This window comes from Megalobrama amblycephala, linkage group LG7 (genome assembly GCF_018812025.1).
Source record: "Megalobrama amblycephala isolate DHTTF-2021 linkage group LG7, ASM1881202v1, whole genome shotgun sequence".
Taxonomy (NCBI): domain Eukaryota; kingdom Metazoa; phylum Chordata; class Actinopteri; order Cypriniformes; family Xenocyprididae; genus Megalobrama; species Megalobrama amblycephala.
In genome coordinates, this window is record NC_063050.1 from 17,162,483 (window position 1) to 17,176,335 (window position 13,853).

Consider the following 13,853-nt stretch of genomic DNA (forward strand, 5'->3'; position numbering starts at 1 on the left):
AGCATTACAGTAATGAGATGAGATTTTTGCCTAATTGTCATGAAAATAATGGCACAATGCAAAAAAGTCTCCCTAAAACTCCTTTAAGAAAATTAAAACTTCTTATTTCTTTCTTTAGATTTTGGAGCGAAACGTGACCCAGACACGTTTCATGAGATTCACCCTGCCAAATGCGCAAATGAGGTTCTAGATTGCAGCTATAACTGTACGCTAAACATGCGTCAGAACATTATCACTTCCCTTTCAAATGGAGTCTGAAATTGATACTATTGTTTATGAAGGTCCTTTAGACTGAAAGGAAGAACTGATCCTGGAACCGCAAGTGGAATGACATGAACAGAGAGTCTATATTTAAAGACTTCCAAATTTTCATTACTAAAATAAGGCAGACTAACGCTGCATTTAAAGCGTCCTCAGCGATGATATATGACAAAAGAACGTTCTTCAAATGTTCTGTTAAATGTTATTTGGGGAAGTTGGTCCCGGTCGCTACTGCATTTTGTCTCTCGCTATTTTCAGGGCATGAGTTGAAGTGCACAGCCAATAATGGAGCGCACAAACACTGAGATTAAAGACAGAGACAGTAAGATAGAAAGTAGACGTTTCAGCAAAAGCAATCTGCCTTCAGAAGAACATCTGTGTTTGATACCATCGGCCACAATTATTATATTGTTTAATTTTTTATTAGCAAATTGGTTGGATTTTTATCCTTATTACAAAACTTCTTAAAAATACATCTTTTTATTGTTTTGTCCCTCTACTTGCACAACATCCTCCTGTTTCTTACTCTTTTTAGAGTGATATTTCTCTTCGTTAGGGTCAATGTGAATTCATGAGACAGACAGGACTCAAAACAAACAGAAGGAAATGATATGGTAATACATTTGAGGATTCATTTTGGCAGCATAAACGGGTCGTTTTGTGAGCAAATAACTGGATTTCATTCAATTTTCGTCTCGTGTTGCGCAGCAGTGATATGAACCTTTACATTTGGAATGTCTTACAAACATTGAGCACTTTTTTGGATTGCAAAGGAAGTTCAAGTATTTGATCATTGCTCTCAAGTATATCCTCAAAAACTGCTGGAAACCTCTGTGTGTTTACGCTGCCAAAATGCCACCCTGTGACTGGGAGTGTGAGTGCAAGTGTGTGATGTTTTGTGTGCATATGTGAGATTTATCTAACGGTGACGCCTAGCTTCTCCAGAACACGCATTCCCTTCTCCTGGTACTCTTCTCGGGTCATCCAGAAGTTGTCTTTGTCCTTCATGATGTCAGCTAGCACCGCTCCGCCCAAAAACACCATGTGTTTACGGCGTGGAGGATCCTCGATGCGGATCTTAAACTTCTACAGAAAAAGAAAAGGAGGCAGATTCAGTAAAACAGCAATTATGTAGGCTATACGTGTGAAATCATTACTAACAAAACTCAAAAGGGTTAGAAATTGATCTAGATATTTATAACAGAGGCATTATGACTAATATTTGACATGCGATTATACTTTAATGTTTTTGGTTTAGTGCATCTGTGACCTTTCTCATGGTTAGGAAAAAAAAAAAAAAGAAGTTAAAAAAATAAAGGAAAAATGTCCCAAATTCAGAGGGAGTTCCCCTTAAAAAAGGAAGTTAATTTCTGACATCATAGTCCATTGATAATCTCAAATGCTGCAGAAGAAATAGCAAATTGCTAGTGGTCAGAACATTGTGGACAAAGGAGGTTTTTATGACGCCTGCAGTGCATTCTAGACACGGTCCAATGGAGCAAGTCTGCATTACATGTTAGTTGTTGTTCAAGATGTGTTTTTCATACCGAAAGCTTGTCGACGTCTCCCTTCAGCACTCTCTCCAGGTAAAGCTGCTTGAGCTCTCGCTCCAGACGAGACGGCAGACCTGGATACATCGTAGAACCGCCCGACAAAACGATGTGTTTGTAAAACTCAGCCCTGAAATAAAGACAGAGACAAATATGACTATGTATGTACACAAAAAAATTATATGTGATATAGTATTATAAAATATTATTAACATTATTAAATATTATCAAAATGATAAAAATGTAATATTATAGAATGATATATTTTGTTTAGTATTTTAGAATTTATTTAATAGACAATATTAATTTTTAATAATTAAAAAATCAATTATTGATTATTTGTGTTGGTAAAATGCATCCTGAGACCAAAAAAAGCATAAAAATAAGATACGACAATATAACAGATAAAGATTACAATATGTAATACATACTATGTTATATTATATTATATATTACATATATAATACCTAAAATTATTCATTCTTATTTATTTATATATATATATATATATATATATATATATATATATATATATATATATATATATATATATCTCATTTAAAGATAATGACTTAATGACAATATTATAATTATAAAATATTATTAAAATTATTAAATATTACAAATATAAAAATGTAATATTATATAATTATATATTTTATGCATAGTATTTTAGAACCAATTTAAAATATTTAAAAACTATAAGTATTTATTATCTATTTTTAAGATATTACATGATGTGTTGGTAAAACACATCCTAAGATATTTGACTAATATATAGATATATAGATATATCTATATCTATATATATATAAAACATGATCTAACAATGACATTGACAATATTATAATTATAAAATATTATCAACATTAAATATTACAATTATAAAATGACACAATCTTTTTTTTTTTTTTTTTAATTACATGATGTGTTTGTAAAATGCAGCCTGAGACAAAAAAATGTATACAAATATGATAATATTTGACACAGATAAAGATATGACATCTAATACATATTATTCTATATTATATAATATCCTATATAGAATATTAAATATGAAATATATTTATCTGAACTGACCTGGTATCAATGTCGGCTGCCTGGATGGTGTTGAAGAGCAGTTCTGCCACACCCACTCCTTCCACGTTAATGAGGTGAGGCTGGAACAGAGCTTCAGGAGCCTCGAACCGCTCGCCGCCCACTTTAATCACTCTACCGTCCGGCAGCTACAAACCCAGTGAGAAACTAGTGTGAATTCTCCTACTATAACACGGATGAGAGTGAAACTGTTTTAAAAGAGTGGAATTCACTCAACACGCTGCTGCCCTCTAGTGGCAATGACAAGACTGCTGTCTAGAACTACAGTCAAGGTACGGCATTAAGGTTCCAGTCCACCATTCAGATGGGTTATGACATTTTAAAATGCTCGCTAGATTATGGAACAGAGCTTATGGATTTAAACTCCCTCCATCAGGCCGAACTCACCGTGTAAGACTCCACCAGCACGGTGGTCTCCAGCGCAAGCTTCTGCTCCTGCTCGATGTTATAGCCCACGTAACACAGCTTCTCCTTCATCATCCTCACCGTCTCGAAGTCCGCTGAGTGGTTGAAGGCATAACCCCTCAACAACAACAGCTGGAGACACACAGAGTTAAGTTTCAGTCTGGACATTTGTCCACCTATGAAAGCTTGTTTTAAGTGTTGCTATCGTTAAATAAAAACAGAACTATTAAAAACAGTAATTTTTTGTTAATTTAGAAATAAGATAAAATATTATTATTATATTAAAATCTTATTTAAAAAAGTATAATAGTGTACTAATAAATACTAAAATAACACTGGTTGACTGATAGAAGAACGTTTTAATACAGAAAAAAAGGTACACTTCATCTTTAAGTAAAGTTAGAAATGTGCGAAAAAATAATTCATTTTGATATACGTTTAAAAGACAAACATGGTGATTACACACACTACACTGACATGTTGAGCTGACTAGTTCGCTTTCTCTGACAGAACTCACAAGCTTCTCGCTGATATGGTAATATTTACACTAGATGTATAAACATTACATTAGGACTGGACTGATTCAGACTGAGGAAAACAGGCGACAGAGAGTCTCTGTGGAGCCGTACCTTGATGAGGTAGCGTGTGATGTCTCTTCCAGCGATGTCCAGACGGCGCGTGAGATGAGGAAGAGAAAAGCCTTCGTACACTGGACAAATATGAGTGACACCGTCACCAGAGTCCACCACCACACCCGTCAGTAGACCTGCAGAGAACATTCATTCACAATTATGAACTTGGTGAAAAGTTGAGTTGGTGAAATATTATATATACAGTACAGTCCAAAAGTTTGGAACCACTAAGATTTTTAATGTTTTTAAAAGAAGTTTCGTCTGCTCACCAAGGCTACATTTATTTAATTAAAAATACAGTAAAAACAGTAATATTGTGAAATATTATTACAATTTAAAATAACTGTGTACTATTTAAATATATTTGACAAAGTAATTTATTCCTGTGATGCAAAGCTGAATTTTCAGCATCGTTACTCCAGTCTTCAGTGTCACATGATCCTTCAGAAATCATTCTAATATGCTGATCTGCTGCTCAATAAACATTTATGATTATTTTCAATGTTGAAAACAGTTGTGTACTTTTTTTTTTTTCAGGATTCCTTGATGAATAGAAAGTTCAAAAGAACAGCATTTATCTGAAATACAAAGCTTCTGTAGCATTATACACTACCGTTCAAAAGTTTGGGGTCAGTAAGAATTTTTATTTTTATTTTTTTGAAAAGAAATTAAAGAAATGAATACTTTTATTCAGCAAGGATGCATTAAATCAATCAAAAGTGGCAGTTAAGACATTTATAATGTTACAAAAGATTAGATTTCAGATAAACACTGTTCTTTTGAACTTTCTATTCATCAAATAATCCTGAAAATAAATATGGTACACAAATATTTTGTACAATTGTACACATTAAATGTTTCTTGAGTATCAAATCAGCATATTAGAATGATTTCTGAAGGATCATGTGACACTGAAGACTGGAGTAATGATGCTGAAAATTCAGCTTTGCATCACAGGAATAAATTACTTTGTGAAATATATTCAAATAGAAAACAGTTATTTTAAATTGTAATAATATTTCACAATATTACTGTTTTTTACTGTATTTTTAATTAAATAAATGTAGCCTTGGTGAGCAGACGAAACTTCTTTTAAAAACATTAAAAATCTTAGTGGTTCCAAACTTTTGGACTGTACTGTATATATATATATATAAATTTTATATATATATAAAATTTAAAACTTTTTTATCTTTATAAATATTTTATTTATATGTATATATTGTTTAATATTATATTTATTTTAATTATTTTTTAGATATTACATACTTTATATATATATATATAATTTATTACTTTTAATTATTTTTAGATATACATTTAATACTTAATGTTTTTATATATATTTACATATATTTAAATTTATTATTTTATTTGTTTAACTTTATTATATATTTAATATTTATGATATATTTTTTATATATTATATTTAATATTACATTTTAGTTTTATATATTATACATTAAATATTTATTATATTTTTAATACATTTATATATTTACCGTTTATTATATTGATTACTTTTTTTAATTATTCTTTGATTCTAACTATTAGAATAAACATGAAATAAAAAAAAAAATGGCTCTATTAACTTCCTTACTGTCCTTTTCTGTCCCTATAATGCTCATTTCATCAGTGCATGTTATTCTGAAGAAATAAACGTTTCATAATCCATCATCAGTTCTCGCCTCTGGCTAAACCCCACCGGCAGGTTCATTACCTTGAGCGTAAAGCGTGAGCACGGCCTGGATGGCGATATAAACCCCTGAGAACTGATAGGTCTCAAACATCACCTACAGGGAGACAAGAGGGTCAAAAATCACACAAACATAGATCTCATTGAGGTTCATCAGAGGTATAATACAACAAACAGCCGCTCAAACCTCGATGATCTTCTCTCGGTTCTTGGTGGGGTTCATGGGCGGCTCCGTGAGCAGGATCTTGCAGTTTCGCGAGTCGATGTTGAGCTTCTCGGGGCCAAAGGTGTAGTCCCACAGGTGCTTCATATCGTCCCAGTTCCTCACGATCCCGTTCTCCATCGGGTAATTCACCTCCAACATGGAGCGCAGCTCGCTCGCCTCGTCGCCCACCATTAGGTCCTACAGGTCACAGAGGAGAGGTCAAAGGTCAGTAGACTCAATGTCATGTTATCTTTCATTTTGAGCTGAACGGAAGCTGTCCATGTTGAAAGAGAAGTGTTAGATGGGAAAATAAACTCAAGTGATTTCATTCCATCGACATATTTTATGAAATGCACTCATGAGTTGACTAATGAATCTCTTCTGACAGCAAAAACATCAAAAGTATTGCAATACAGTCATTAAAAGTGAGTAAACGGAAATATAAATATAAAAACACACTCAAAATATTAATACTACTACAATTAGTATATAAATGATACTAAAACAACTTTATTTTTAACAACTTTATTTTCCAGGTCTGGAAAACACTTTTAACCTGATATTTCCAGGTTTGAATGAACCCTGTATATCCTCTTTAGACACAGCACACTCATGCCATTCAATACAGACATACAGACAATAAGTGCATTTTGGGTAATGTCAGACATTGCTCACATACAAGCAAGATCATTTCATCAGGGTTAGTGAGGAGACAAGATTTATTATTAGTTTTGATAAAACTGATACCAGCTCTGCATGGGCTGAGAGGGTTTGGAGAGAGAATCACTACAGGTCAAACTCACAGCCATACAAACACTCACCATCCTTCTACAGTCCTACAGGAACAGAGGACACAAACACAATATAGAGAGAACAGGAGAGTAAAAACTGATGCAGGATCAGCATTCTTATCACACTCATTCTTCATAGAAGAGCCAAAACATGCCTTACATACAAAAGTCCTCTTTATGTTAAAAAATTAAGAAATTCATAAAAAATAAAGGAAATCTTTATACTCATGGCATTCATTGCAGTGTTATTTTAGTATCATTGAGATACTTTTATAGTTTTTTAAATAATGTTTAAAATCAGTTCTTATTTTTATATGTTCCATTTCATTATAATTTGCTAATTTAGTTGTTTTTGTCAATTTTAATACAACCCGAATTCCGAAAATGTTGGGACGTTTTTTTAAATTTGAATAAAATGAAAACTAAAAGACTTTCAAATTACATGAGCCAATATTTTATTCACAATAGTACATAAATAAGTTGGCACGGGGGCAACAAATGGTTGAAAAAGCAAGAAATTTTGAAAAGATTCAGCTAGGAGAACATCTAGCAACTAATTAAGTTAATTGATATCAGGTCTGTAACATGATTAGCTTTAAAAGGGATGTCTTAGAGAGGGCATAGGCTCTCTAATCTGTGAAAGAGTGTGTAAAAAGATTGTGAAATACTTTAAAAACAATGTTCCTCAACATCAAATTGCAAAGGCTTTGCAAATCTCATCATCTACAACATCTTCAAAAGATTCAGAGAAACTGGAGAAATCTCTGTGCGTAAGGGACAAGCCCGAAGACCTTTATTGGATGCCCAGACAACACTGCATCACTCATCGGCATGATTGTGTCAATGACATTACTAAATGGGCCCAGGAATTCTTCCAGAAACCACTGTCAGTAAACACAATCCGCCGTGTCATCTGCAGATGCCAACTAAAGCTCTATCATGTAAAAAGGAAGCCATATGTGAACATGGTCTAGAAGCGCCATCATGTCCTGTGGGCCAAGGCACATTTAAAATAGACTGTTTCAAAGTGGAAAAGTGTTCTTTGGTCAGACGAGTCCATATTTGACATTTTTGTTGGAAATCACGGACGCCCTGTCCTCCGGGCTAAAGAGGAGGGAGACCTTCTAGCGTGTTATCAGCGTTCAGTTCAAAAGCCAGCATCTTTGATGGTATGGGGTGCATAAGTGCATACGGTAGGGCAGCTTGCATGTTTTGGAGGGCACTACGAATGCTGAAAGGTATATAAAAGGTTTTAGAGCAACATATGCTCCCCTCCAGACGACATCTATTTCAGGGAAGGCCTTGTGTATTTCAGCAGGACCGGTTGTAACTTTGCAGATGTTGTTTATGCTCAAACAGCAACATAACACACCAACTAAAGTTGAAAAAGTGAAATCATATTTATCAAGGACCCCTTTAACAGCCAGGGAAACTAACCAGGAACTCAGACAAACAGGAACAGAGTAAAAACAAAACCAAAATTAAACATACACATTACATTATTAAAATGTTTTTTTTGTTTGTTTTTTTTTTAGAAAAATATCATTTTCAAAACCTGTTCCCCTACATGATTAAGTTGAGACATTTGCCTAGAAATAATTATTTAAAAAAAAAATTAATAAGCTAAATTTAAAAAAATAAGACATATTAACTTCTAATACTTCTAAAAACACTTCTAAAAACTTCTAAATAGTGTGGTATTAAAAACTAAAAACTAATATATGTTAAAAATAAAACTTGTCACTCATCTCAAAAATCATAATGTGTTTATGGCTAAAAAGGGTCCATGACCAACACTAAACTTAGGTGACATGCCTAAAACAATCTCTTAATATTTTTTCAGTCTTTTGACAATAATAAATATACATATTTCTGTATTTGCCTAAAAAAGTATTATTATTTTCAATCAGAGAAACCCATAAACCCCTTTCACAGTTCATGTGGGCTCCAGCCATAGTGAAAAAGACTCAGCAGGAAGTTCAACTCAAGCAGGAAGTTACACAAGTTGCTGTTTACGTCGCTTACAAAGTAAGACCATGGTGTTTCTTTGAAATCCATAGAATGACAATTTCCAATCTCTGATTCAAAATCTAGAGAATGACCTAGATAGGCAGCACTTGAAAGCATTTGCGAATAAAGCACCGTTTCTATCCAGTGAGCTGAAGAGAACAAAATTGTCATTCCTGATAAACTGATGCTAAATATCACTCAGAAAAATGGAAGTTGCTGCAGTAAGAGAAGCCACTGTATATAATAATTTTCAGAGACAGATGCCTATGTAGGGTGTATACAGCAAAGCAGCTTATTGAGTGGAACAGAGCCATAGTCATGTTGTCAGTGTAGGGAAAGATTTAGGTTGTAGTTTAGTGAGAAAACTTTACCTTGATCTCGATGTTTCCCACTTTGGCCGTGGAGCGGATGATCGGTCTCCCCACCAGAGCCGGAAAGATGTGCTCTGGGAAATTAGAGCCGGCATATCCACACTTCACAAACTGAAAAACAGACAGAACGAGAGTTACAACATTAATTTAGTTGATGAATAATTTTCGTCATAATTTGTCAACGACATTTTTTCACGGAGGAAAACGAAACGATGACTAAATAAAAATGCGTTTTGAATGACTAAAACTATGACTAAAATCTACTTTAATTTTCGTCAACGAATAAAAACGAGACGACAATGATAAAGAGGGACGATATGGGAAGATATCCAGTCAGGACTGCTGTCCTGTGTGGAAGATGAGCACATTTGAAGTGTAACGTGCTGATCTAACCACGGGAAACGTGGCGCTGTTGCGCCCTCTACAGGCTCACGCAGCAGCACTTCAGACTGCTTCACAATTAATGAATAGCGCACATTTACGCCAAGCAATTGCTTATGAGCTAATGTTGATGAATTATGACAATGTTTACTACATGATGTTTATATGGTAATATGTTTTAGACGGTTGTAAGAATGCATATTTTATCTCCCTCATCTGAACTTAAATGAGCAGACTGCTACAGTGCAGACATTTCAGAATAAGAGTCACGGTGTATTTTGGGATGGTTTATAATTATTATTTTTCCATGGTCATTATTGTTACATTGTTTACACAATAAACTGTATTTAATTTAATTTCTATTTAATTCAGAGTAAACTACTGTATCTTCTGTCACATGAAGGAAAGACTAAGAACATTATTCAATATATTTTACAAGTATAAGTGTTATTATAGTTAACTAAACCATAAAAAAAATCTTCATTACTTGGATTTAAACGTTAACTGAAATTAAAAAAAAAACATTTTATGTCATTTTATGTTATCATCTGGTTTCCAAGCTTTAGCTTAACCTGATGTACTAAAATAACTAAAACAGAAATAAAAACCTACACTGCCCTCCAAATGTTTGGAAACACCCAAGAAAAGTGGGGTTTTGGACAATATTGGCATGAATCCTTTTTAATTTGTGATAATTTTGCACTGATAAGGGACAACACAAACTACGAAAACATTTTATTACATAAAGAGTTTATACATAGACAAAACTTAAATATTCGATTCCTCAAAATATCCACCATTAGCAGCTATCTGACCTAAACTGGGTTCTGATTGGTTCATTGTATTCTAAACTTAATTGGCAATCAATTGTTGAAGCTATTAAGGTGTGCTGACCCAAAAATCTTTTACAAACCTGGGCCAAGTTTAAACCAGTAACCAGGCATCACAGCTGGCAAAGGGGCATGTATATATATTGCCATTATTATGTAATCAAAATGAAAATTATTCTTGCTGGTCTTCAATGATAATGTCAAGTTACTTTAATGTATTTGCACCAAAAAAATGATATCGTCCAAAACCACACTTTGCCAGGGGTGTTTCCAAACTTTTGGAGGGCAGTGTATATAGAAATTTAAAAGCAAAAACTTAAAGACATAAACACACACACACACAAAAAAAAAAAAAAAAAAACTAACATTTTTAACTAAAATTACAATGAACGCAGAAAAACAAAAAATCAAATCTAATTAAAATTTAAAACAAAATCTTTAATAGTACCTCAATGATAAGTGTCAATCCCTGACAAGCACTGAATTGAGCTCTCTTTCGTGTGTTGTTGCACTTGAACAGTCAAAAACCGTCCGCTTTGGCAAGTAAAGTACAGTTGGTTGTCTTAAGTGAACAAACAGTTTGGAGAATATCAGATGTGTATCAGTGTATTGGATCAGTGTATTGTTAGAGAAATGCTTACTTAATGCTTTACAATTTAACTAAACCCTTTAGATTTTAGTCTACAGTAGATGTAGTCAATTAAAATCTTATGATATTAAAATCTTATGATACTAAAACAATTTCCGATGACTAAAATATGACTAAAACTAAATCAAAATTTGCTGTCAAAATTAACACTGATGTGAACACAAAAATCTTTCGACACAAAAAATGACTAAAACGTCAACTAAAAATGTGTTTAATTTTATGTTATAATTCAAAATATTAATAATAATACTGAACAAAAGAAAGAGAAATTCAAAGCGCACTTCATGAAAAACAACAAAACGAGGCGTTTATGTTTTGTACATATACTATTGTAATAATACCATGTTTTTGTACTACAGTAATGGCATGTTTGGTTAATATTTACCACAGAATATGAACATGTATGACGATAATATCATGCCTTTTGGATCGGTACCATGAAAATATGTTGTTTGGACACTTAATACAGTGATAATATCACGTTTATCTCGACACACAATACTATAGTATTGCAGGATATGCACCATAATATAATTTAAAGAATCATTTGACTATCATAACACTATCATTTGTTATCAGACAGCGAGAGAATGATGATGGAATGTGTTTCTATGGCTTGTCTCGTATGTCACTTCCTCTCTCGGCCAGATGTGAGATTTCAAACTCGGAAGTGAGTTTGAGATCATCTTTATCTTTCCTTTTATAGACACAAACACACATGCGTCATTGATATAAATATGCATAAACATTTCATTTTATCAATAACGCATGCTCACACTGCGACCCCATTAAAATCTAAATCAAAATATGTGTAAATGTCCATCATGTCAATGCATACACACAGCTCCAACAAAACATCCACATGAATAGCCATTTATAATCTATTATGATCTATGATTGCTGTGCATCTGCTCAGAGTGTTTCCCACATTACAGGTCGAGTGTAAATCACAGATAATCACAGTGTAAAATAAGGTGCCATTAGTTCACTTCCTGTTCCGCTGCATCTTTTTCCTGCAAGCCGTCATTAAAACACACACGAGCGCGAAATAACACATCATTCAGACCGGACCGAGCAGTATGAGGTCCGCTCTCACACTCACCCCGGTCCCGTTGTCACACACCACCACTTTCCTGCCTTGACTGTCCATGTTTCTACAGACTCGGTGAATCCGCCCTGATCTCAGCACCACCGCCGCCGCTGCTGCTACTGCTGTCTTCGGCCAGGCGGAAATCAGCAAGTCAGCGCCCTGCCCTTCACGCCCCTTCAAAGTAAAAGTCCGCCACGACGCTACAAAATAAAAGTGTTTTATAAACTATTTATAAATAAAAGTTACTTAAAATAGCACATACCTTTCACAGATAAGCTGGATCAGTGGTCCTCAAATGGTTTTATCTTAGAACCCAGATTTTATTTTTTACAAAATGTCCTTAATCAAAAATTGGGATTAATTAATACCTCCTTGAACTGTATAGTAGGCAACATGCAAAAATGATTAATAATAAATATTTTGTTTCTATTCTAACTAAACATGATTATATGGTCTGTTGCATTTTATTATTTGCATTTAGCATCGTTTTTTTCCCTTCTGTCCATGACATGTTTAGAACAGACTCCTGGGAAACAAGCTTGCAGATAAGTCAGGTAAAAATAAATAAATAAATAAAATTATCACACATTTTTCAAATTTTGTTCTAATTTTGAAGGACAGTTGAGAAAGAAAACGCACATGCAACAGTAAAATGGATCCATGTCAGGTCTTAAAGTGACAGCAGTCTAATATACAGGTGCTAGTCATATAATTAGAATATCGTGAAAAAGTAATTTTTTTTATTGTAAATTATTTTAAAAAATGAATGAATCAGTTATACTAGATTCCCTACATGTAAAGTAAAACATTTCAAAAGTTTTTTTTTTTGTTTTTTAATTTGTTGATTAGAGCGTACAGCTCATGAAAGTCCAAAATCCAGTATCTCAAAATATTAGAATATTTACATTTGAGTTTCATTAAATGACCATTCCTACAGTATAAATTCCGGGTATCTCTTTTTCTTTGAAACTACACTAATGGGGAAGACTGCTGACTTGGCAATGGTCCAGGAGACAATCATTGACACCCTCCACAAAGAGAGTAAGTCATTACTGAATGTGGTGGCTGTTTACAGAGTGATGTATCAAAGCATATTAAATGCAAAGTTGACTGGAAGGAAGAAATTGGGTAGGCGAAGGTGCACAAGCAACAGGGATGACCGCAAGCTTGAGAATACTGTCAAGTAAAGCCGATTCAAACACTTGGGAGAGCTTCACAATGAGTAGAATGAAGCCAGAGTCAGCGCATCAAGAGTCACCACACTCAGACATCTTCAGGAAAAGGACTACCAAGCCACTTCTGAAACAGAAACAACGTCAGAAGCATCTTACCTGGGCTAAGGAGGAAAAGAACTGGACAGTGAACAGTGGTCGAAAGTCCTCTTTTCAGATAAAAGTAAATTTTGCATTTCATGTTGAAATCATGGTCCCAGAGTCTGAAGGAAGACTGGAGAGGCACAGAATCCAAGCTGCTTGAAGTCTAGTGGGAATTTTCTGAAGTTAGTAATGATTTAGGGGGGCCGTGACATCTGCTGGTGTTGGTCCATTGTGTTTTATCAAGTGCAAAGTCAATGCAGCCATCTTCCAGGAGATTTTGGAGCACTTTATGCTTCCATCTGCTGACAAGCTTTATGGAGATGCTGATTTCCTTTTCCAGCAGGACTTTAGCACCTGCCCACAGTGCAAAAACCACTTCCAAGTGGTTTGCTGACCATGATATTACTGTGTTTTATTGGCCAACCAACATGCCTGACCCCTGAATCTATGGGATATTTTCAAGAGAAAGATGAGAAACAGTTGATCCAACAATATACAGATGATCTGAAGGCTCAATAGTGCCTCAGCAGTGCCACAGGCTGATCACTTCCATGCCACACTTCACTGA

At 34.1% G+C, this 13,853-nt stretch overlaps 1 protein-coding gene across 1 annotated transcript in view; it reads right to left on the reverse strand.

The window, feature by feature from the left end:
• Positions 1 to 12,139, reverse strand: part of actr2a (actin related protein 2a) — a 13,696-nt gene extending 1,557 nt beyond the window's left edge. The window contains exons 1-9 of the mRNA XM_048196210.1: positions 11,982 to 12,139; positions 9,020 to 9,130; positions 5,830 to 6,045; positions 5,667 to 5,739; positions 3,944 to 4,080; positions 3,297 to 3,446; positions 2,892 to 3,037; positions 1,809 to 1,941; positions 1 to 1,347 (exon numbers count right to left, since the gene is read on the reverse strand). The exon at positions 1 to 1,347 is cut by the window's left edge and continues 1,557 nt beyond it. Of these exons, the coding sequence (XP_048052167.1) occupies positions 1,177 to 1,347; positions 1,809 to 1,941; positions 2,892 to 3,037; positions 3,297 to 3,446; positions 3,944 to 4,080; positions 5,667 to 5,739; positions 5,830 to 6,045; positions 9,020 to 9,130; positions 11,982 to 12,029 (1,185 nt within the window). The 5' untranslated portion in view covers positions 12,030 to 12,139 and the 3' untranslated portion in view covers positions 1 to 1,176. The remainder of the gene's footprint in view (positions 1,348 to 1,808; positions 1,942 to 2,891; positions 3,038 to 3,296; positions 3,447 to 3,943; positions 4,081 to 5,666; positions 5,740 to 5,829; positions 6,046 to 9,019; positions 9,131 to 11,981) is intronic.
• Between the last annotated feature and the right edge of the window lie 1,714 nt (positions 12,140 to 13,853).